General features: G+C 40.5%; 1 protein-coding gene across 3 annotated transcripts in view; it reads left to right on the top strand.

Annotated features, from left to right (window-relative positions):
* Window positions 1-22,561, top strand: part of limk1a (LIM domain kinase 1a) — an 81,255-nt gene extending 58,694 nt beyond the window's left edge. For all 3 annotated transcript variants that reach the window (XM_050062470.1, XM_050062478.1, XM_050062487.1), the window contains 13 exons: window positions 5,900-6,009; window positions 9,237-9,452; window positions 9,776-9,881; window positions 10,063-10,274; window positions 10,534-10,720; window positions 10,917-11,003; window positions 13,624-13,755; window positions 13,946-14,005; window positions 14,489-14,554; window positions 14,965-15,133; window positions 16,289-16,344; window positions 17,180-17,337; window positions 18,042-22,561. In XM_050062470.1, the coding sequence (XP_049918427.1) occupies window positions 5,900-6,009; window positions 9,237-9,452; window positions 9,776-9,881; window positions 10,063-10,274; window positions 10,534-10,720; window positions 10,917-11,003; window positions 13,624-13,755; window positions 13,946-14,005; window positions 14,489-14,554; window positions 14,965-15,133; window positions 16,289-16,344; window positions 17,180-17,337; window positions 18,042-18,210 (1,728 nt within the window). In that variant the 3' untranslated portion in view covers window positions 18,211-22,561. The remainder of the gene's footprint in view (window positions 1-5,899; window positions 6,010-9,236; window positions 9,453-9,775; window positions 9,882-10,062; window positions 10,275-10,533; window positions 10,721-10,916; window positions 11,004-13,623; window positions 13,756-13,945; window positions 14,006-14,488; window positions 14,555-14,964; window positions 15,134-16,288; window positions 16,345-17,179; window positions 17,338-18,041) is intronic.
* Window positions 22,562-24,921: the final 2,360 nt, after the last annotated feature.

The raw sequence follows: 24,921 nt of genomic DNA, 5'->3' as shown, positions 1-24,921 counted from the left end.
TTGTGATTGCACCAATGTTACACCAAACTCCCTTTAAGAAATACGACATATTAACGGTTCCTTACGTGTGTGCAAAAACACTTACCCTAGAAACACAAGATAAAAGGTGTCATATGTCGACAGCATTCTTGTCAATTCGGCATCATTATGACCTGTAAAGATAAACTGTATTTGTGTACAGACTTCACATTTTGAAATTTGGTTGCCTTGAATCGCTACCAGCCTCCATTGGTTAGGTGCGCTATTTTAGTGAGAGGAGACTGGAGTTTAGAGAGGCGAATCATCTCATTAATTAAGATTTCTCACTGAAATAAGCACTGGTAAGTGGATCAGCATGCTGAATTAAATACTGACCCTTGCTCACTCCACAACTCCACCAGTTTCTCCAAGAGAACTGATGTGTTCTTGCGCCTCCCCTCTGTTCCCTCCCTCCATGTTTACTGTCTACCTGGTTTGCTGCTTCTTGTTTGGTGCTGGAGTGAGCGTACCTATTGGTTGTTGACAATATTCACAGCACTGAACTTCAGTATTCGCATGAGCCAAGACAAAAACCTGACGATAATTTTAAACATGTTTGATTTTGTCAGAATGTCAAGATGAGAAAAAGACCCAAGACTCAAAACAGCTCAGACTGAATTTTATGACCAACATACACCAAACGATTGAGATCACAGGAGCATGCACTAACTCTAGTGATTTTATTCCCACGCTGAAAATATGACAGTGTAATCACTTGGAAATTAGTTTATTATAAAGGCATTAGTGATCTCCTCCTCTCTTTATGAACGATCCCTCAGATGTATCAGCTCCCTGATGCGCTCAGCCTACATCTGATAATTATCTTGCCTTCTTTTTAACTAATTTCTTTCATTTGTGATTGAACAGTTGGCATCTATTGCTGCTTTTTATCTGTGATTTTTACTACTGACGCTTGGCAGACACACACTCATCTTCCTTTCATTACCAGATAATCAACAAAGGAAATGTGAAAAGATGTGATGTAACTGGAAAATGTCACAGAGGAAAAATCTGAAATGTGGTGAACATGTCATGAGAGCAAAACAGAAACTAAAAACCAAAAAGAAAGTAAGAAGTAGAGGTCAGAGATGTTTTACCAGCTGCTTAAGGAAAAGATAAATACATTTAATTAGATCATTTACCTCTGTATTATTAGTGAGTTTGAATTTCGACTCAGCTGGTATGAGTAAATAGTTTTTAACTCACATCCAAACATTTAACATTAGGTGCTAACTAATAATAATGTCCAGAGAGGTGACCTCAGCTCAGGAAAAGTCAACATGGGTGACTTAGGACCCAAATGAGTCGTCAACATCCCTGACTTACTACCACATGTTTCTTAGCTCTTTAATGTCGTTGAGAGCATCAGACCGCCATAAATTCCTCCAAATGGCTTAAAAGGGTTTGTTCACATTCCATAGCTAACTTCAGGTCGCACATATAAATCATTAAAAACAAAAAAAGCTTAAGGGCCCTGACACGCCAAGCCGACAGTCTCTGTGGAGGACTGTCACCTGAAGTTTTTCAGGGCTTGAGGAGTGACCGCCATCAGCGTTGTCATGCTCTAAATAAAAGATTGGGTGCTTTTTAACCTGGTAGTCGGGAACCCATAAGAGGTTAAAAGAGGACTCTTAGGATCTGTCTTCATGTATACAGAAGTTTTTGAAAATGGAAATATTTTGCTTCAGATTGAAAAAGCACTCTTGTCCACAAGACCTTAGCTTTACAAAATTTCTCCGACCACACTGGAACGCAAAAACGTATCTATGTGCTTGCCAGTGTTAGCTGTCTTCAGCAGATCTCATCACTGTTGATTCCCCTTTGATATAAAGACCAAGGAGCTCAAGCAATGCTGAGTTTTCCTTCCACTCCTCACTGACAACAATCCCACTTTTAAAGGTGTCCCACCATTTAGCGGTTCAACCAGTCCTGATGATCCAAAACTGTCGTCTCTGGCAGACTTTAAACCGTAGACGCTGAGGTGGAGGAAATAACATTGGGTGCGGCTGACGACTCCGTTCGTCTGTGAAGGGGTGCAGCAGTACTAAGTTTACGTGTCAGGGAGTCATTCGAAGTAGTTAAAAGCAACGCAAAGCAACAAAAGGCATGCACGAGTTGACAAAATGACGTCATTGTTTCCCAAATGCTCCGTTTTACACATCAACAAAGATAAACAGTTATCAGAGTTTTGAAAAATACACACCTTAGAAGGAATTGTTAAAAAAAAGTCTCTGTTTTAGTGACCTGAATCTCTGTCTGCATGTGGACAAGAATTAGAAAAATCACAAAATATCTGTATACGTGTAGACAGGGCCAAAGGGATCTTAGGATGATCACCGGAGTACGAAACTGGTGTACGAAACTACTACTACTTTTTTCTCTCACCTTTGACTCCTCTCTTGTAAAATAATGTATAACTCTCTAAGAGTCCGTTGTACCAGCTCTTCATAAGTTCAAACGTAGCCTAGTTATAACTAAAGTGTTTTAATACATTTATCACTAAAAACTGTTCTTACAGAGGGAATAGATTAAAAATGTTGAAGAAATACTTGAGAAAGAAGTCAAGTATAATAACTTGAGCACGTCAGCTACAGAAACATAGTGTCTCTTCTTGTACTCTTCTGTTTCTATCAGTTATCCCATAAACAGGGACACCTTTCACAGTTTCTGAAGTCAGTGTTACTGTGACTGAGCTCCTCATCACAAATGGCGACTGAACATTGTGCTGCCACTTGATCCATTTACTCCTGGACCCTGTCGACTCCCTCAACCTTCCCTCGGGCGGACATGTTTACACAGCTTTTGTTTGTTGCACTAGAAGAAGCCACGAGGCTACGTGACCGGCTAACACTGAGTCACACAATCATGAGCACGATGAGGCAATACACAAAAAATGAAATACAGTCTCCGAGGCTGGAGGGCACATGTACATACAGTGGAGCTAATGGTGTGTTAATACATGTGATGTTTCTTGTATCCGTCTTCTGAAAACCATCGAGCAGTCACATGGTGTCGGTACCACGTAGATTTATTTTGAAATTTCTCCCTGTCTGTCTTTGTATCTACAGTTTGGAGAGGAAGCATGTCCTCAATGTGAGCACAGCAGCTGTCGCCTGTCAAATGGGCTTTTAAAGAGGGTGTGGGTGGCAGCGTGTGTGTGTGTGTGGGTGTGTGTGTGTGGGTGAATGTGTGTGTGTCATGCCTGCTTGGCAAGCAAATGGCAGCCACAGTGTCAGGTTGTGCAGAGCCACACACCCTTTTCATCTCCGTCCAGCTGTCCTCTTTTCCCATCTTTCCCATTTGTAGGGCTGCACCTAAGTGACACACACACGCAGACCAACACACACACACACACACACACACACAAACAGAAAATTCACAGCTATCCACAAATAAATCATGGTAACATGGTTGTTTTAAAATTTAAAATTATCCTTCCATCCCAGTGATTCTTCTATGCTTAGATCCTTCTGTTAACTCATCTCCTTTTTGTACTTTCAATTTTCTGACGCGTTCTGTTTACACTCCCCTGTAACGCCAGACAGTAATTGTTTATGACTCCTTTTTATGAGGCAGCTAGGAGGACAAATAAAGAAATTATGTCGGTCAATAAGCCCTACAGCTGCTTTCTTCCCTTGTCCATTACAAAGTCATTACATCTGCCCTCTTTTCCCGCTCCCTCTCCGTCCCTCTGCGGTGATGTTGTGTTGCTGTCGTGCATGAAAGCTTTGAAACAACACTGCAAAAGGAGGAAAATCCTAAATCAGCAAGTTGCATATTGTGTATTTTATTCATTGCAGGGTCAGTCTGTGTTGTTCCAACTGAGGATATAAAACCATTAACTCAGAAAATACAAGAACGTCCGGATGTTATCTTATGAAAACCAAGTGGTGGCATGTTTTCCTCGCATTTGGCTGAAGGCTGCTGCTCAGATTAATTACTTAAAAAGCAGATAATTAATATGCTTGTACAGTGTCTTCCTCCCTGCAGCCTGAGGGCCGTCAGCATGTGTTTATCTGTGTGTGTGTGTGTGTGCACTCGTGGTTTCACTGCTGCTCTCCCAGGAGGGTGGGGCAGCAGACATATGGCTGCATGCATTGATTTTATTGATTCTTTGATCTTCACATTTTCTTCCTTTTTGTCTGGTTTTGTTTCGGCTTTACGGAGCATTTAGAAGTCGCATATCTTTATTTGGGCAATTGATAGGTTTGCTGTGATTTTCCAGTTACTTTTAAAGGCCCAGTGTGAAGGATTTCAGGGGATGTTGTGACAGAAATTAAATACAAGTATGTTGTGTATGTATAATCACCTGAAAATAAGAACTGCTGTGTTTTTGTGACCTTAGAATGAGCTAATTATATCTACGTAGGGAGCAGGTCCTTGTTTATGGAGATTGCCATGTTGCACCACCATGTTTCTGCCATAGCCCCCAACGGACAAACCAAACACAGGCTTTAGATAGGGTCATTCGCGGTTTTACATCGGCCACTGGCCTCTCTGCAACGAGAGTGTCTGAAAAACACAAATTTTTCTAACGTGACATTGCTTAATCAACCTTTTTTCCCGGTTTAATTCACTCGCTCTGTTTGTTTTGGAGAAGAAGAGACCTCTGCAGGTAATTCAGTTCCAGCTAAAACCCTCCTGAACAATTACCACTGAAGGAAATCAAACCTGGAGAAGTTTCAGCTGCTTGCAATCCTCAATCCTCACCACTAGATGCCACTAACCCCCCTAAATCTTATACACTGTACCTTTAAGGGTGCATCTCAGAATTGTGGCTGTGTCCATAAGCTCATATGTTATGCAGGTTTGATCTTTACAAATATAAATGAGTAAAACTGTTATGATTTAGGCATTTTCTCTGAATTATGTGCCGTAATAGAGTCTAAATGTACCTTTTTTGAAAAGAAACATTATGCAAATATCTTCTTCCTCCTTAAATAATGACACTAAACAATACAAATGTTCTGTTTTCTCCTTTTGCATTTAAGTGGTTGGTCTTTGTTCAGCGCTCCTCAGTGAAATGCCCCTCCTCACTGTTGGTACACTGCATTTGCATTGCAGATCGTTGCAGTTGAGACGTGCTGTCAGAGGGCCCACTCCCTCCAAAAAAATTTCTGCCACTCAAAGCACAAAATGAAACCACAAGCTCAGCCTCCGGGGAGCAAACAGCTCTGGTGAACTCGACCTTTGGTGCTTAACATCGTTGCTCATGTTTAATCATCAGGTATTTGAGTGGGCGGGTCATTTGCATCGCCGGGCGCTAAATTACCTGAAGGAGTTAAAAGAGGTCGATAATGATGTATGTGTGAGGGCCACTTAATCGATTTCTCCATCGGTCAGAGTCGCAACAAGCAAGGACAAACAGATTTAATGTGCAACAATGACAATGAGAGGGTTGTTGCTGATTGGAGTTGATCTTTTCATTTTTTTGTGATTTATCGGATCATTTAAGGGTTTGGTTTCCTGCTGTTGGTCTGGAGAACACCACGAGCTGAAAGCTCCAGCGGCAGCGTCGTCCTCAGATCTGCCTGCGTGATTAATCTGCTCATTGCCTGCTCTGCTTTTTGGCCATAACTCAATTCCCTCTCTTGTTTGCAAAACTGCTCTAAGCTCTCAGAGGGGGATCTGGCAGCAGCAAATTCAATCTCCCAGCTCTCAGTATTACCCTCAGCGACCAGACCTCGCCCTACTTCTGCAACCAGTTATTAAAGCCTCACGCTGCCTGTTGCTCCGGTCACATCAAATACACTGTGAATTCCTGCCCTGCAGTGTTTCCAATAGAGAAAACAATCCCTTTGACATCCTTTGTACATCAGATTTCCACAGCACCAAAAAGCAGAATGTCCTTTTAACTGTGTCGTTGGTTTTCTCCTAACAGGTCGCAGGGGAACAGAAATATCACCCAGAATGCTTCACCTGTCTGAACTGCAGGGCGTTCATCGGAGATGGAGACACATATGCTCTGGTGGAGAGATCCAAACTCTACTGGTGAGCCTCAAGCACAATATTACAAGACATGCACCCACTGAATATCACAGTCAAATCAGACTGTGAGATGTAGACGTTGTTACATTCCTCAGTCTTTAACTGGCTTCATTTTTAACACAATTAAAGCTTCTGCAGTTTGTGGTGTGGTAGCTCCAATTCCCCGCTAATTCACCAAACTATTTTTTCTTTTTTTAGTCCGTTTTTCCAGTTTCTCTTCTCACTTGAAATCCCTTTGAAGTGCAATAAAACCACATAAAACGCACAAGAAGACAAAGCTGCAGTTGAGTGACAAAAGCTTAAATTTATGCAGCTCATTTTGAGCTTCAAAGGATTTTTTCGATGTTACTACCAACTGTGGCGACAACTGAGTGAGTGAATGGTGGAAATTCACAGCAATCACGGTTTTACCAGACATGTTGAGACTTTTTGTTTGAAATTTGGTGCTTTTGGTATTTTGTTCCAAATGGAAAAGTACAAGAAACTACTTAAAGTACAGTTGTTTGACGCTGTGGCAGAGATGAACTGTGGTAAAGAAGATTCAGAGAGGATCTTTTGTATATTAACAGTTCTGAAAGTCTCTGTTTTAATGGCTCTGATAGTAAATCTGCAAATTCAAATCCAGTACATTATAAAACAATTTCCCTCTCAGGTCTTTTTGTGTCTGTTTGGGGCTCAGGTTGTTTGACTCGTGTGGCTCCGCAGTTGTGTTAGTGTGACTGTCATAACCCTCGGGCTTCAAAAACAGAGAGTTCAGTGTGCAACAAGCTGCACTACACAAACAGATACACTCGGACAGAAGAGCCTTTGTCCTGGTCTCTGAGTGGAAGTGGATGATGACAGTGTGATTGTCTCAGATCATTACATTCATTGAGAGGTTTTGTAGTTTGGGTCAGATTGGTGCGCTTTAAAAAGAAAGTCATCCAAATTAAATTTCAGCTCTGGTGTGTTAGTTTTGAATCATTTGATAGGTATTTCATGAGTCCTCCGTACATTCTGATCATTCTTCATGTGTTTGGGGAGTGAGAGTCAGCTCAGTGTTTTCCCAGCTAAAGCAACATCTTGTCAACATCATGTGATGCTGTAAAAACTAGGCCTGTACAGAATAGCTTTGCAAATTCATTCATAACACTGACATTTAAATCTTAAATCAACATTTGAAAGCTGCGCAGCTTTTTAAAAAAAATTGTATTCATTCTGTTGTTTTCTTGGACAGTTGCAGATAAAGATTTAGCTACATATACTATTTGTAGAAATAGATTTTAGTAGTGCCTACATGTTTCCGACTCATGATCCAAATATATCCAATAACTCCAGCAGAGCTGCAATAATAAATTAAGTAATTGATTTGTTTTCAGCTATTAGATCATTAACTAATAATAACTAATACCTGTTAATCAGTTAATTGCTTTACTTTTGTTAGTAAAAGAAAGTCAAAATTTTCTGATTCCAGCCTCTTAAATGTGAATATTTTCTGGTTTCTTTTCTCCTCTGTGACAGTAAACTGAATATCTTTGGGTTGTGGGGAAAAAAAGACATTTGAGGACGGCATCTTGGGCTTTGGGAAACACTGAACAACATCTGTCAGCATGTTCTGACATTTTGTAGAGCAAACAACTAATCAGTTAACCGTTTAAAACCAGGAGCAGCATCATGTCTTCTGCCATGTTTTCAAAGGGAACTGCCCATTGGTTCGACATCCCATTGTTCCGACCATATTAAACTCATTGTTCTGAAGTCCGTTCCGAAATCATCACGATGCCCTGTGGTTAAGGTCTGGTTAGGTTTAGGCACAAAAACCACTTGGTTAGGGTCAGGAAAAGATCATGGTGTGGGTTAAAATGAAAAAGAAAGTGACAAACTCATAAGCCGTGAGCCTGCTCCGCCTCAAGCCGGTCGCGGCGCACCATACGCCCGCCGCAAGCCATTCAGCACCGCGGACAGTTGGACTAATGGGATGTCGAACCAATGGGCTGTCGAACCAATGACATGGACCCGTTTTCAAACAGCTTTTGCAAGTGTGTGAAAAAGTGTGTGAATCCTGAGCAAACTGGTGCGATTTCTTTCAAAAACGCGGTCAGAAAATGATTTTTAAAAAACAAGAAAAAAAGCTAGGGAAAACTATATTTATTTGTGTTACATTTTGAAATTATGTTACAGACTTTTTTTTAAATAACTTTTAAGCATCTTTTCCAGGTCATTTCCTTGTTTGTTTTTAACTTTCTTTCTTTTTACTAATTTCTTTCTAGTTTTTGGGTTCATTTCTTCTTTCATTGCTCATTGCCTTCTTCCCATGTTTTTGAAAGAAATCAAGCTGATTTGCTCACGTTTAAAAGGGTTAATCGACAAAATAATCAATAGATACATCGACAATGAAAATATTTTAGTTACGTACTTGCAGCTGGGGCTGTGTATCATTTGAAAAATGATGATACCAGTACCCTTGAAGTGATGCCAGTACCAATAGATCACTTCATTTGATACATTTTTTCTACTTTGATACCCATTATATGAACAGAAGCATTAAGTTGCATAACATTCCCCCAAACTGCCAATTCTGTCAGATACATTGCGCCAGGTACAAAAAGGATCAGATGTAGGTATTGTTTGACTCAATATAACTTGGCACTGGGTTATTTCGGTAGATACCTAAGAGGTATCGAGTTCAGATACCCAACCTCAGTTGCAACCCTAAGCTCCAAAGTTTTGTAAAGACCAAAAGTCAAAACTAGTTGGAAAAAGATAAATGTAATCATGATTTTAACTATCAAAGTATTCTGCTTTAGTCCATATTTGTTGGCTTTTAGCCTTTCAAAAACAAAAGTTTCACTCGGGTCAGAAAACTGTTTGTATTCCTGCTTGCCGCAGGTAAGGTGGTCTAGCAGAAATATAACAGCACCACATATGGCATTTATTAATTAATATAAGTTGATTTAAAGAAGACTAACCCATTTAATCTGATGAATCATTTTATTCAAACTGAGGATTTTGTTTGAGATTTTTTTATTTTGGGTGGGGGGGGTGATACTGTCATAAAATGTGACAACAGCTTAATTCAAAAACCTCAGTAGAAGCTTCATACAGCCCTCGTAAAAACTGAGAAAAAACTTGATGTTCCCCTCATGACTGCATGGACAACTTTAGAGCCAGACCCCTCACCAGGATTCCCATTTAACTTCTCTCCTCCTTAAAATATCTCTATCCTCCCTCCTCTTCCTCTCTGGCTCCAGCGGTCACTGTTACTACCAGACCATCGTCACCCCGGTGTCGCTGCCGGACTCGCCATGCTCACGAATCCCTCACACGGTCACACTCGTGTCCATCCCGGCCTCCGCCGAAGGCAACAACGGCCGCAGAGGGCGAGGTTTCTCTGTTGCCATCGACCAGCCGCTCAGCCCAACCAACGGCTACAGTCCTGAACATGGACACACCGTCAGAGTCTCCCAGTGAGTCCGTCTCTCTGTGTTCCTGTGTGTGTGTGTTTATGCATATTTTGTGGATTGTGTGAAGAGAAGAGACAATGACTCCAGTAGAGGTTAGCATGGTGGAGGACAAAGAGTGAAGAAGGGCAGACAGTGTGATAGATGAGATTCATTTGGGATGTATAATAGAGGGGAAGGAAAAGGAAATGAGCAGAAATCTAAGTCACTGTTATTCAAATGAGCCGAGGCTTTATCAGATCTGAGGCCTGCGTCTGAACGAACATGTTTCATTGTGTGCAGAAAGGTGTTAATTTTTTCTGCTCATCTCATTGCTCTTTGGTATCCAGGGTGGACGCAGACTGCATCAGTCCAGACGTGAAGAACTCCATTCATGTTGGAGATAGGATCCTGGAAATCAACGGGACGCCCATCCACAATGTCCCACTGGATGAGGTAATGACCACACTGAAATATTTCACCTTACTGTAAATATGCAAATGGAAATCTTGATCCCGTTCTTTACTCATTGCAGCACTGTGAAATATTTATTATTATTCAAGTATTCATCTATTAGAGCATTTCTCTAGCTACAAAAACAATCTCTGCTTCTCAATTCCGAACTCTTCGTCTCTAGATCGACCTGCTGATCCAGGAGACGAGCCGGCTGCTACAGCTGACCATCGAACACGACCCTCACAGTCAGGAGCAGGAGGGAGGCTCCTCAGGGGCTGAAGAGCAAGGCGATGGCCCCCTATCGACCCCTCTGTCAGAGGGCCCCAGCCCCATCCTGCCCATCACACAGCCCCCACACCCTGACATCAACAGTCTGAGGTCCCGCATCATCACGTAAGAAACAGAGATATTGTTTTTCACCTGGGGTGACTCCCTTTAATTGCCGAAAATTCATTGTATTCCTTTAGGCTCAGCTCAAACTGAGGTAGCAACATGATGGAGAAGTTGTAGAGTATTTTAGCTTCTTCCTGCCCAAATATACTGCACCTGTCCTTCATCAATAAAAGCTTCGATGAAACTTCACACCTTGCACTCCTTTCCTTCTCCTCTTTCTCTTCCTCTAACTCTTCCCATGTCCCCTCTCACCCTTCAGGAGGAGCTACAGTATTGATAAGTCACCAGGCTCTAGCAACGCGGCGTCTCCCATCTCCCAGAGGAAGGACATCAATCGATCAGAGTCGCTTCGCGTCGTGTCCAATCAGACGCATCGCATCTTCCGCCCCTCTGACCTCATCCATGGAGAGGTGCTGGGGAAGGGCTGCTTCGGACAGGCCATCAAGGTAGAGCTGGGGGCAGGGACACTGCTGGCTGTGTGTAAAGTACATGTGCAGCATGCATCAAATGTAGTCATACTCACATTGTCCAGCAGATGGCAGAGTTTCAAAATGTCTGCTTTCCATGCTGACATATAGAAGGTGGAATACCAGTTTGTTGCTCAACTCTATTTGTATTTTCCATCACTGTGTGGTGTCATAGGTGACCCATAAGGAGACGGGGGAGGTGATGGTGATGAAGGAGCTGATTCGCTTTGATGACGAGACACAGAGAACATTCCTGAAAGAGGTGAGTGGAGATGGACAATCCCAGATGGCGTCATTAAGGAGTGTATTCTTGACTCTTTGTCCTGAACAGAAATCTCCAATCAATACGTGTCGACCTCAGATTATAAAATAACCAGTGTGTTCATAAATCATTTCCTTGAATACAAACATTGCTACAGTCAGTGAAATGAGGGCAGTCAGTACCGCAGAGCTGAGGAAGGTTTGTTGCCGGTTTGAATTCAGGACCAGATGGGCAAATCTGTGCTGAGAAAGTAAAAGAAAAACATTTTTTTGTACACGACCAGAAGGTGAATAATGTAGTTAAAATTAGCAGCTCCTCTGTGTGAATGTAGGGCATGACTGAATAAAAAAGAAAGAGTTCTCTCGCCTGAATAAATGAAAGTAAAATACATGAAATTACCTCCGAAATGGGACGGAAGGGAGTGTTAACACAATCCTTCCTCCCAAGAATGATGGATGAGCAGAGCTCATTTCACCTCCCACACAGAGCTTCATCTTTCTCCTATCCTTCCATTAATCTAAAGAGATAACAGAGACCGACTCATGCGCAGAAGTTTAGACTTCTCTAAGACTTATTGGGTTATTTTTACCCTTGAACTGATCTGAATTACTCCTGATGTTCCTGTTTGATGTTCAGTGTCGTAAACTCGCTCATCCAGCTAACAGCTTTATAATTGGGACGTTTGAAGTTCAGGAAAATCGCTCCCATATGCGTGGAGTATTGGATTTATTTTTAGGTTACGATATCACTGAGTCTTTGCTTTGTAATTGGTGCAGACGACGACAGAGTAGAAAGAGCGGCTATAAAACAAACCCCGACCACAATGAGGCATGATTATTACTCCCACTGGCTGTTTGTTTGTAGGTGGCCCGAGTCTCACATTACGGAGTCTCTTGTGATCTTGTTGAGGAAAGAATGCACCGAACATGTCAGACAAAGACATCATGAGGGCTGAAGGGTAATATTTCAGGTTTATGTGTGTGTAGCAGCGACCTCCTCCTCCTTCACAGCCCTCCAGGAGGGAAATATTTTACGAGGTGTCATACTGTCATCATGCTGTGAGGACTACTTGTAACCTCTCACACCACATGTAATGGGAAGCTTTGCCTTTGCTCAGCGCTCTGGATTTATTTAGCAGTCTGAACTATGCAGGAAGTTTCTCTGTTGCCTTTAAAATCAAAATAAAAAGAGCAGAAAGCTGCAAAGGTGCTCACTCAGGCCAGAACAAACCTTATATTTAAAATGTCAGTTTGTGAATACATCGACATATGTCTTTGTATTTGCTTTGTTTCACGTTTAAATATTGGTGACTACGTGTGAAATAGATGCAGTTATTAAAGTGAACACAGGGTGGAGCACTTCTGTGTGAAGGGCATATACTGTAAGTACGCTCCAGGTAATCAGAATCAGGTGTGTGATGGGGAGGCAAACAGTTTTTGACCTTGTTGTGGAGGGATGTTGAAAAGCTTGAAGTATTGGCAGTAAAAGTGAATTGCTGAATGGAATAATGATTAGATATGGACAATGCTGTCGAAAGAGTGAGCAGCAGTACTGACGCAGGGCAGCAGCAGCATAGACAATGCAAAGGAAGAGCAAATTGGGAGGGTGTGTTTCGTAGATGACATATGGAGAGTGACGTATGAAGTGTGTGTGTGTGAATCAGTACAGCTCAAGTTGACTTCCTGAACTAGCTCGCAGGCGTCGCTCCATCAAATAGGCTTGGTACCGCTGTCTCCATGCGTGTCTCCCACAGTGGCATCAGTGTTTCACTGGCCACCTGCCGCAACCTACACAACACAACTGAGAAGTTTCCACACATTAAACCTGCTCTCTTTTAAACTGTTGCCTGTGAGCTTCTGTAAAGCCTGCTAGTCGTCCTAACAAAAATTCTCATGTTGTGATAGTAATTGTCGTTGATCCGTGTCTCAAACTATGACATGTGCGGTCCTTGAATTTCAGGGAATTGGGCCTGGAAAGTCCTTAAAAGTCATTGAATTTGATGTTTAAGAACACGGGAAACCCTGAAGTTTAGTCTGCACATTTAATTGACAAGTCTCAAGCAACCTGACTCCCAGAAATTAACTGGTACAGTTCATTGCAACTGGAAAAAATCGTCTAACTTAATCAGGACTCTCAAATGTTCATACCCAGTATAGTATCATTAAATTATAAGTTAGAGGAATAGTTTGACATTTTGGGAAATAACTTAATGAGCAGGATGAAAATACTGATCTCATGTGTGTACTGTAAATATGAAGTTTAGTTTAGCACAAAGACTGCTCATAACCCAGCACATAACCCCCCTTAAAAACCCAACTTGTTGTTTTTACACTTCGGTTTTCGTACAGATGACACAACCAAGGTGTAACATGTTAGATTGTGAGAGATTTCTTTACCTTTAAATGGAGCCAGGATAGCTATTACCTATTTCCAGTCTTTATGCCAAGCTAAACTAACCAGCTGCTGGCTAGCTTGGTATTTATTTGTATATGGGAGTGGTATCAATCTTCTCATCCAATGGCCATAGAGGGAATAAGTGTATTTACCAAAATGTCTTCAACTTGTCCAAAGCTAATATTCAGTGTGAGTGTGTAAAAATGTCTTGACACTGTCTCATCAGGTGAAGGTCATGCGTTGCCTGGATCATCCCAACGTGCTCAAGTTCATCGGAGTCCTCTACAAGGACAAGAGACTCAACTTCATCGCAGAGTACATCAAGGGAGGCACCTTGAGGGAGATCATCAAGAAAATGGTGAGAGGGCAGCGTGTGCCTGTGGACATACAAGTGTGTCTACTTCCTGTTCAGTATTCCAAATGCATTCAGTAGACCTTAAAGTAACTGAGGAAGTGGTGCGATCTTGCATTGCCTCAGGTGGAGTCTTTGTGTTAGATTAATCAGCAGCTAAAGTGACACTGAAGATATTTGTGATTTTTGCTCACAGGACAGCAACTACCCCTGGAACCAGCGGGTCAGTTTTGCCAAGGACATAGCTGCTGGTATGGTGAGTTCAAAGACTGAAAAGTGTTTTTAACTTTGATAGTTTCTTTCATTAAAATAGTGCACCTATGAAACCTCCAAAGACAGTCAAATTGCCTTAATATGCAGCAGTGAAGGAAGGTGCACTGCTTCCTGTTCCTGTCTGCTGTCTCCCTCTAGTGGTCATAATAGTGAGCTGCAACACTTCCACTAATAATATGTGCTCAGTCTTTTCTATCCCCCGCTATGGAAATTAGAGCATGAATTCCTGCAAGATTAGGCCATCAGTTCCCAATGTTTTCCCTTGATATGAGTACAATGATGAATGCCATGTATGACTGGATTATTGTATTTACAACGACAGCTGTTTGGGATGAAACAAAGCAGGATTGTTCCACTTGGCATGGAGAGTAGGGCACCACAAAAACACTTCCATTTTCTGTTTATTTATTTTGTATTCCTCATGCCTCTCTGTCCTCTCCTTTCTGTCTATCTGTCTGTCATCCAGACGTATCTGCATTCCATGAACATAATCCACCGGGACCTGAACTCACACAACTGTCTAGTCCGAGAGGTAAGAACTTGTGTATTCCTCTGTGTGTGTGAGTGTGTGTGGACATACCTATGTATATATCTATGTTTTCTTTTAAGAGTTCAACACAGTGCACCTGTCACTTGCTGGGCCACTTCAGAGACAATAAACAAAGGAGAGCCTTGTTAGCAGTAGCTATAAGAGACTAAGCCTTCTTAAAACACGCTCCACTGACCTGCAGCAGAAAGTTCTAGCTACTCAAACAGAGGAAGTGCATGTGTCACATGAAAACAAAAGGTTTGTATTGTTGAGCCTACATCTGAAGTGTTTGGAAAATCCACACTAAAAGGAATTAAAATTTTAAACTTCCTTATATCACTCTCTCTGGCAGTATCAAGCAGCATATATCCTTTCAGTCTAATAACATTTTATGTTAAATTGCCTTTGTGTAGAACAACACAGTGGTGGTGGCAGACTTCGGGCTGGCTCGGCTCATGGTGGATGACAAGCACGAGGAGAAGTTGTCGCAGGGTAAACTACCCGGCCTGAAGAAGCCTGACCGCAGGAAGAGGTACACCGTAGTGGGAAACCCCTACTGGATGGCTCCTGAGATGATCCATGGTATGATATGCAGCAGTGATTCTCAAACGTTTTTGTGTATTGTACCACCTTTAACGTGTTTTTGTAGCCAGCGCGAAACATTTTTAATAGAGACACACAGTGAGCAAATTAAAATGTGATTGTGGTTGTTACGGCAGTTAAGGATTGCACTGAAAATAGGAATAATGAATACAAAATCCCAGGGTGAGGGAGCCCTTCTGTGTGGAGTTTGCATCTTCTCCTTGTGTCAGTGTGGGTTTTCTCTGGGTACTCCGGCTTCCTCCCACAGTCCAAAGACATGCAGGTTAATTGGTGACTCTAATTTGTCCATAGGTGTGAATGTGAGTGTGAATGGTTGTCTGTCTCTGTGTGTCAGCCCTGTGATAGTCTGGTGACCTATCCAGGGTGTACCCTGCCTCTCGCCCAGTGTCAGCTGTTATAGGCTCCAGCACCCCCACGACCCCCAACAGGACAGGCGGTTGTAGAAAATGAACGAATGAATACAAAATGTGGTTTATCAAACCTACATTTACGTTTCTATTGAACTTATTATAGTATAGTTAAGGAATTATGCATGATATATTTTTTTAATTAACTTTATTTTTTTTTGTTTGTTTTTTAAATCTGAAGTACACTTTGTAGTACTCCAAAGTACCCCTAGGGGTACCCATATCCCCGTTTGAGAAACGCTGATCTACTGGGATGCTTGTGCTGTTTTAAATAATATATGGACTAATTAATTTATGTAAGTCCAGTGTGTGAGATTTAGGGGCATCTATTGGCAGAATGGCATATAATATTCATAACTATAATGTTAATGTTACCTTAGAATGAGCCATTTACATCTACATACCGCGCGTTTCCTCTTCCTCAGGGTCCACCTGTTGTTTCTACAGTAGCTCAAAATGGACAAACTAACCACTGGCTCTAGACAGGGTCATTCACATTTTAGCATTGGCCACCATAGTTCTCTTACACGCTTGGCACATGGGCAAAGTTTTAGTCCTGCAACCTCAACTCTAAATGCCACTAAATCCTACACACTGGACCTTTAAACCCAGTCACACCTTACTGAGATGAAGAAAACTACTCTCACTGCAGTGTGACAGCTGTTGACTTTACATTGCATTCCCTTAAAAAATGAACAACAGTCTCATTTTGTCATTTCTTTTCCAGGGAAGAGCTACGATGAGAGAGTCGACATCTTTTCCTTTGGTATCATGCTCTGTGAGGTGAGTGACCCTCCACTCAGTACTCATCATAACCCAACTCATTTTTTTATTTCTTGAAAGAGGCAATTGTTTGATAAGCAGAACTTAAAGTGCCTCATAGCTTTGTCCCAAAAGCTTAAAATTCAGCCAACCTGTCATTTGTAAAAGTTGCTGTCCTTGTAACTTTAAAATTAAATCCTTTAAACCCTTTCAAACCCTCTGAACTCTGACATGATTAAGCTTTGTTTTATTTAATATTCATTGAATTTTACCAAAGTTTATCACCTACAAACTCTTTTATTATCTCTTCCTGGCACAAATTCAGTTAGACTTTCATTTGTGCAAAACTGCTCCTCATTCCATTTTACGTCTTAGTCTGGCTTTAACTAAACTTTTCTGTAAATTAAGGAAAATTCAGTGACCTGTCAAAAATGTTAGCTCCTCACATTATTTGCAAAACACCCATTTCCTTTTATGAGGGAAAGTCTCGCTCCTCCAAAATTCCAGATATTTGCTTTCCAAATGAAAATCCAGCCCCAAAGTGTGGTGAGCTTTGGGCCTGGCCACACACACCATCCACATAATTTGGACTCAACAGTTTAGTTCAGTCACTGCGAAGCCCCAGGATATGACTTCCCCAGATGGACACCATTAGCCAGAGAATATTTCAGGGATTAGAGGGAGCAGAAAAGCAAAGTTGTCTTCATGTGGCTTCTGACAGGCACACAAACGGTAGTTGTGGTCTGTTGGCAACGATCAGCCTCAGTTTAGAGGTTTAGTGCTTTTCAGCAGATCGGCACAGGAGGATCCATGTTTAACTCTTTCTCCGTCTTTTTGTTTCTCCTGCTGTGTCCAGATAATTGGCAGGGTGAACGCAGACCCAGACTACCTCCCCAGGGCGATGGACTTCGGACTGAACGTGTCTGGCTTCCTGGAGCACTTCTGTCCCCCTGATTGTCCCCCCGCCTTCTTCCCCATGGCTGCTGTGTGCTGTGACCTTGATGCAGACAAACGGTCAGACATCTATACATTCAAATTAACTACAATTCAAGTTAACTACAATTGCAAATAAATTTTACTTTTTATTCATTGGATTAAAATGTGCTATATCGGGATATGTATCGTTATCGGGATATGAAATGACCTATATCGTGATATGAGATTTTGGTCATATCGCCCAGCCCTAGTGGATCCTCTACTGATTCCCACCCCTAGAATGCACCATGCATGTCTTATTTTCCGAGATTGCATTTCTTATTCTATTTTTTTATTGATCCAACTGCAGACAGAGATGATGCACGACATGTTAAACTGTTTTATAGTCTGATTTTATGGCCCGTTTGTTTGAACGGTACGAAAAACGAAAACAGCACCTTGCAGTACTTTTTTTTCCCCCACAGTAGAACCAGCCTCTGCATGGGACCACATGTACAGATATATACTACTAACCTGAAATGCTTGAGTAGGGAAACAATAATTTGACCAATATTTTGTCATAAATATGATTAAAAATTATCTTTAAAATGATTTAAAAGCATCAAATCCAAGTTTCTGATACCTGCAGACACCCTGCAACTGTTAAACCACTGGAAATCACACAGACACTATCTGGAGAGATAGCTAGAATTTGGGATGAGTGTGCGTCTTATTGTTTTTTGGTTGTGAATATAGATAAAATACTCTAAACTGAGATTCCTGTCTACTTTCTTCATCTTTAGGCCTGCTTTCTCCAAACTCGAGGAGTGGCTGGAGAACCTAAAGATGCACTTGGACATCGGTCTGCCGCTGGTGTCTGAAGTGGACCAGCTGCACAAGGCCTTCTGGGAGAACCACAGCATCACGCGCCCTGAAAACGGCCTGCACACCCACCCCGAACAGCCGGAGTAGGGCTTAACATGACTGGAGGGAGTGGGAAGTTAACGTTAACCCCGCACGGGCAGCGATCGCCAGCCTCGGGCAGTGCAGTGGCTGGAGGCGTCGTGTAAATAGTCCTCCGTGTTTGGAGCTGCAGGCGTAGGCTGGCTCAGGCTTAACGAGTAGACTCAGGGGGAAAACGTGGATCTGAAAAGCCACCTGTGCACGACGCGCACACACACACACACACACACACACACACACACACACATTTAAAGTCAAATCAAGAGACATTAACTACGATAGCTTGATCCTGCTGCACCTGAAGCTAAAGTAGAACATATCATATGCAATCAGACCCAACATTCAAATCATGACTCAACTCTTGAATCATGTAGATTTCACATTAGTGGTCAAACCATTCAAGAATACTTACTGTACTTACTGTAGTGTGTATATTCATGTGGACAACTAGTCCCAAAAACAAGGCAGACCTTCAGCCTCTACAGAGTACATTGTGCAGTATGTGTTTGCAGGTGTTTCTGTGTGACTTTGGTTTGATTTTGCTTTTTGATTTGGATATCAAAACTGAACGTGCAGAGGAGAGGGGCCCGTCTGTCGCTTAAAGTGGAAACAGACAACTTTTTAACTTTTCCCCCTCTAGTGTTTCCAACTGGCATTATTGTTGGCGCCACTGTCACAAAGAGAACCGGATCGCCTTCTGTTTTCCTCAGAGCCTAGCAACAACCAACAACACAGGACACACTACATTTCATTTTTACATTAGGCTTGGGTAGTATCTATTTCTTCATAACTCCTTACCTCCCTGAAATTTCAACAGGGTATACGGCTACCTAACCCCTTACCCCCCAACCTAACTAGAAAGTTTGCTAAGTTCTGCAAGCTGTCCTAGGTTTTTCAGTCAAATTAACAAACAAAAATGTCAAGAAAGGTGAAATTCTTACACTTATTTTCCTTATTGAACAGAGAAACACAACCATACAGCTTCTAAATGAAAGTTATTGTCTTTCACTAAACTAAGACTAGCTTAATCGCCTTGTTAAGTGATGGTAAAACACACTTCATTCAGAGTCGACAGAAACAAAAGTCACCAAAACCATCTTGGTCAGTCTTGTTGGACATTTCATTAGTTAGTCTGGTTTGGTCAAAATAAACCCTTAAAATATGATGTTTTCCGCTAATGTCTCTCTACAGTTGCTAGCCGGTTGTTGACAGTCCTGTAACGTTATCCCCACTTCTGGCAGTTGTCATGTTCCTAAGCTCAGCCGCCTGCTCCCTAAGTAGAGACTGACCTCTGGTGGCACGTGATGAGCACTACATACAATACAGCCTCTCCATATGAGTTTAATAAAAAGAGGAGCTACTGTATTTTTTTTACAGTATTGAAAATCATTCTGTCAGAATGTCTTAATACCCTGGTATACCATAATGCTGTGATACCACCCAAGCCTATTCTCCCCAGTTACTTCAGTTGTTCCAATATTTGCCATTTCCACTACTGCAGACAGTAACTGCAAAGACCTTACACTGCTACTCTTTGGTAACTGGGGATGACTACTAATACCTACCGGGGAAAACAAAAGTGCTGTCCTCTTTCTGTTTTGGTTGCACAATGTTTAACGCACTACTTTTGTGCTGTAAATCGAGCCTAAGAGAGGCTTATAGGGAATCAAGCTATACGCAGATGATGTCATTATTCTATAGCCATTACATTGTGCAGTTAACATTACTTCTTAATGATGAGCGAAAGCATAAAAACTTGTCGATCTCCACTTTAAGACGCTACGATTTAGATCAAGTTGCTGTCCACTTGTACAAGTCAAACAAAACCTTTTAAGCTTTAAATAGTCCACTGAAGAATGCATGAGTGTAAATAATGCTGTCAGGTCATATCCTGGTTCATCGTGTCGCTCTGACCTCATTTGGTCATAAACTAAGAGACCTACCTACATGCGTCTGTGGCCCCTCTCCCTCATTTATTGTGTAGCACTGACTTTAACATTGAGGTTCACATCTTTTGCATAAATTTGGTACGTTGTCTCCCGATTTTAAGAGTGTATCTCATTTATATTGACGTGGCATCTTAAACTTTCAGACGCATACCAGTGTACGTAGCTGGCGACATTGTAAATGTTTTAAATATTGTAAATGTACAGACATATTTTATATACGTATGCTACATTGCCATATTTTTATTGGCCGACCAGTTGAAATTGAGAGTTAAAGTTTGACTGCAGTCATTAGGGCACAGCTGAAAGCTTTATTGTTGTTTTTTTCCTACATTTTCACCACTGTGGCAGGTTAGGGGCTTTTAGCATTTGAGATAAGAGGAATCTTATCACCATAAAATATCTCCTCCCCTGGGTTCAAGCTCAGTAAATGTTACATCCTGTCATTTCCCTCCATCCAAAAAGTATTTCTCAACATTTGATCTTGGAGTTTTCATGTATCCATAGAAGTGTGCTGGAGTAAGTTTAATAATACTGGATTATTTAATCCCATCAAATGTGCTGAGCTAAATCTGCACATCAACTCTAATTATGTGTGACGTGAGAGTTTTTAGGGCAATGAATCTGTTGTTAGTTTCTCTCGTCTCATGTACTGTACAGTAGTTCAGGTGTGGGGATAATATCACCAGGTACTGCCTCATCATGTCGGCTGTGTGTCCACATATGTGTCTCTCCTCCTGTGGATGACCCACTGTTTGTTTACATGTAAATGCTAGCTGTAAATATCACTGTAAATAAGCATCTGTCCTCACATCTGTCTGCGTGCATTGCATAAATATGCGCACTCCTCAGAAATAATCTCTTCCACTGTCAGATTTCTCTCTTCTTGCACCTTCTAACATACATTTTCTGTCTCTATTTTTTTTTCTGTTTGTATTTCCTGCTTTTGTTTCCCGAGCTGCATGATGTACTAGCTCAGCTTCTAAACCGAGCTCTTTTTTTGTCTCTAAATGATTTAATTTTAAATAAGAAAACAAAGAATGAAAGACAAAAAAAGTTGACGGAGACAGTCAAGCTAAAAATGTAAAGAGAAAAAAAAACCACAGCATCTGTTTTTTTTTATATATATATATAAAACCACTGAAATCTTTTTGTATAGATTTGAGTACTTTAATTTGCACTATATTACCAAATGGCTGGTTGAAGCCATGTTTGTTAATTTCCTCTCTTGGGCTACTTGTGATAAGGAAATAAATTATGTCAGTTCAGGTTGATATATGAATGCAAGACACTGATAGAGCCTTTCAACTGTTAAAATGGGATCTGGGAAGTGCATCCTCTTGATAGCAAAATGTTTCTGAATATTTAGATGCATTTTTTGTGCATGGTTCAACTTTTAAATATTGGCAGGAGCCTGTTTGGTCCCTCTGTGATCTTAAAGTTGCATATCTTTAGAGAGAATGACTGTAATTTACTTTTTAAGCTTTGGCAGAAGTCTTTAAAACGTCTTTGCTGCCATGAGGATGTGATATCCCAGCTCTGCCTGCTGCCTACAGACCGGTCCTTTGTGAATGATGTCCTGTGTTGTTTCCGACTGCTTGGTTTCGTATGTGATGCCCACAGAGGCTGCAACCACTGCTGGTCTTTCTGATAGTAGAGCACTTAAACTGGCCTGTTTCACCTCTCACCTCCCCATCACACTCTTTTGGCTCAGGGCCGTACTTTTCTGGAGCTTTCTTCACAATTCAGTTAATTCAGCAGCTTAATAGGAAAGCAGCATTCAACAGTAACAGTGAGACTCAAAGAGCATGTGACCTTCTGTTAGTGTACAGGCTGATAACACAAAATACGCTTCTGTAAAACAAGCCCCTCCTGGTTGGTGTGTTCGTCCGTGGGCATGTACTGTACATGAGCGGCTTTGCCATGTTTCTGTCTCCGTTCCTGTCTGAGCCATGTCGAGCATGTTAGGTGTGTCTGTGAGGACGTGTTGAGGATCAATGAGAATGTCGCCGCAGCACTTCTCTGCAAAGGATCGTTACCTCTGAACAATGCTGTGCCTTTGTTGTAAGCTAGCCTTGCCAACGACTCGAAAACGTGAACTGATTTCCTTTTTTTTTATTGCATCATAAGTGCAAGCCTGATTCTAGTGGATTGAATATCATTGCTGATACTATGTTGTATGAGATTTCATCTTGTTCTGTATCATATTTATATTTTCCAGATCTCCATTGTTAGTTTTGATATTTTAATATTTCTTTTTTTGTGTGTGTTATTTAATTTTTTTACACAAGCTGTGAAAACAATTCTGCACTTTAATCCTGAACGTGAACATTTAGACTCTGAGGAGGCGACTGTTTTTTTCCCCCTTTTTGTCACAGCTAAAAATAAAACTGTTGCTTCTAAAACAAACGAAAGACTCAAAGTGTTTTTGTACATTAATGATGTCTCTCGCATTTTCTGTTAGCTTACTCATAGTCACTCCATCATTAACCTTCCTCTCCATTTGTACTACTAAAGCACACAGAGAAGAAAGTATGACAGCTCCAATAATATGTGCCGAATCTGCCGAGTTCACATCAGAAGAGCACTGAGTTATTGGCAGAGAAAATGTGTGGGTGAAAGTGGTAAAAGTAGTGCTTGTACTTGCTTGGGAAAGAAAAATGAAATTTATTAGAAATGTGTTCACAAATTGACCACCAGATGTCACTGTTTATCTCTACAGTTTATTTCTATGGTGAAAATAAAAGGGCAAGAATGTCATACAGTGTAATAAAAACCCCAAATATAGCTGCTCATCTCCTCACCTGGTGGACACTATGTATATATCAAGTGTCACTCATTCTACTACTACGCACACACTGCATAATGCCAGGGGAGGATAAAGTATTTAGATCTTTTACTGAATTAAAAGGCACTATACCACAGTATAAGAATACTCAATTACAAGAAAAAGCCTTGAACTCAAATTGTGACCCTTATTTGTACAGAGGTACTATCAGCTAAATTAACTTTACTTAAATGCTTATTTTATGTTATTAGAGCTCATTTTCTTTCTTTAAAATGCATCATAATTGTATAAACTAATCATTTGTTTTCTATGCAGAATCTTAATTTCATAACTGTCAGGAAAAAATATAGTGGAGCTAAACTAAAACATTATCCCCTAGAATGTGGTAGATTTTAAGTATAATGTAGTAAAATGTAGTCAAAATAAAGGTACACAAGTAAAGTACAAGCAATGCTGGGAGTGTTACTTCAAATGTAATAAATTACAGATTACTAGTTACCCTGTTAGCAATGTAATTAATAATGTTACTATTTAATTAACTTAAACAGAGTAATGTAGGTCATTACATTTTCTCATTTTCTTGCCAAATGTTTTAACTGAGCAATAAAGCTAAAAAATGTCCAGAAATAAGCTATGCAGAAAGAATAGATTCTTGCACGATGAAAAGATGCAAAGCAACAGAATAAATGTATTTTTCAACATACTGTATAAACTTTTTACCAAAAAGAATATATTTGGATATAACCCTCCTTTGTATTCTCCAATTCAGATTCAGATTCAGACAACTTTATTAATCCCACCAGGGGCAATTTGTTTGAACAGCTTGCCTTACACACATACTATAACATAACAGTAACACGGTGACACATAAATAAATGGTAAAAAATAATAATAATAATAATAATAATAAATATGCCAAGGAGTTCAGTTGAATAAAGGATTGCATAAATGAATATATAAATAACTTAAATTAAAATTAAATTAAAATAAATATAATTAAAAGTTAATAGACAGATTATCATTAAAGAAATAAAAAAAACAATAACTATAAAATCAATTATGGAGAATTTAAAAGACGACTAGCAGAGGGATTAAAAGATTTTGAACTCTGAAACATGCAACAAGCAGGTAAAGTGAATGACGTCCTGACGGCAACAGAGAAAATTCAACATCTTGATTGTATTTGTAATTCAATTACATTTTATTCTCAGTAACAGTAACAGATCACAATTACATTTATTTTGTAGTTTGCTACTCCCAACACTTAAGTACCTCAGGTGCAATCTTGTACTTTGCCAAATTCAACCACTAACTTTAAACCACTAGGGTTTCTATTACTACAACCACTACTACTACTACTACCACGATGAAAAGATACAAAGCAACAGAATAAATGTTATATTCTGCATTTAAAAAATGTTTACCAAAAAGAATATATTCGAATGTAACCTCTTTGTAATCTCCAACATCTATCTAGTATAAGTAGCTTAATTTAATTAGGCTACATTTTTTCTCACTAGCTGTAACAGATTACCGTTACATTTATTATGTAATTTAATTACATGTAACTAGTTACTCCCAAACACTGAAGTACCTCAGGTAAAATCTTGTACTTTGCCAAATTCAACCTCTGACTTAAAGCTACCAGTGTTTCTACTACTACTATTATTACTGCAGAAGAAGAAGAAGAAGAAGAAGAAGAAGAATATAGTGTAGCATATCAGTTAACTTGTCTATAATATTAAAATAAGAGGTTTTTTTAATTGCTGTATTCTAAATTATACATTTTAATCGTACTAAACACAATGACCTTGTAAACACAGTGTGAAGGTTCAGTGATAGTATTTATGTGACATTTAAATACATTTATCTTCTATCTGTTTGCGCCTCTGATGCTAACAATTACCTGTCCACCATTTTCCTGATGAATGGCGCTTTTTTTCCCCCTTACAGGTGCACGTGACCCCTCTCCCATCGCATCCACGT

Source organism: Epinephelus moara, chromosome 2 (assembly GCF_006386435.1).
Source record: "Epinephelus moara isolate mb chromosome 2, YSFRI_EMoa_1.0, whole genome shotgun sequence".
NCBI classification, from domain to species: Eukaryota; Metazoa; Chordata; class Actinopteri; order Perciformes; family Serranidae; genus Epinephelus; species Epinephelus moara.
Note: the sequence above shows the minus strand (reverse complement) of the source record. Positions and strands in the feature narration are given on the sequence as shown.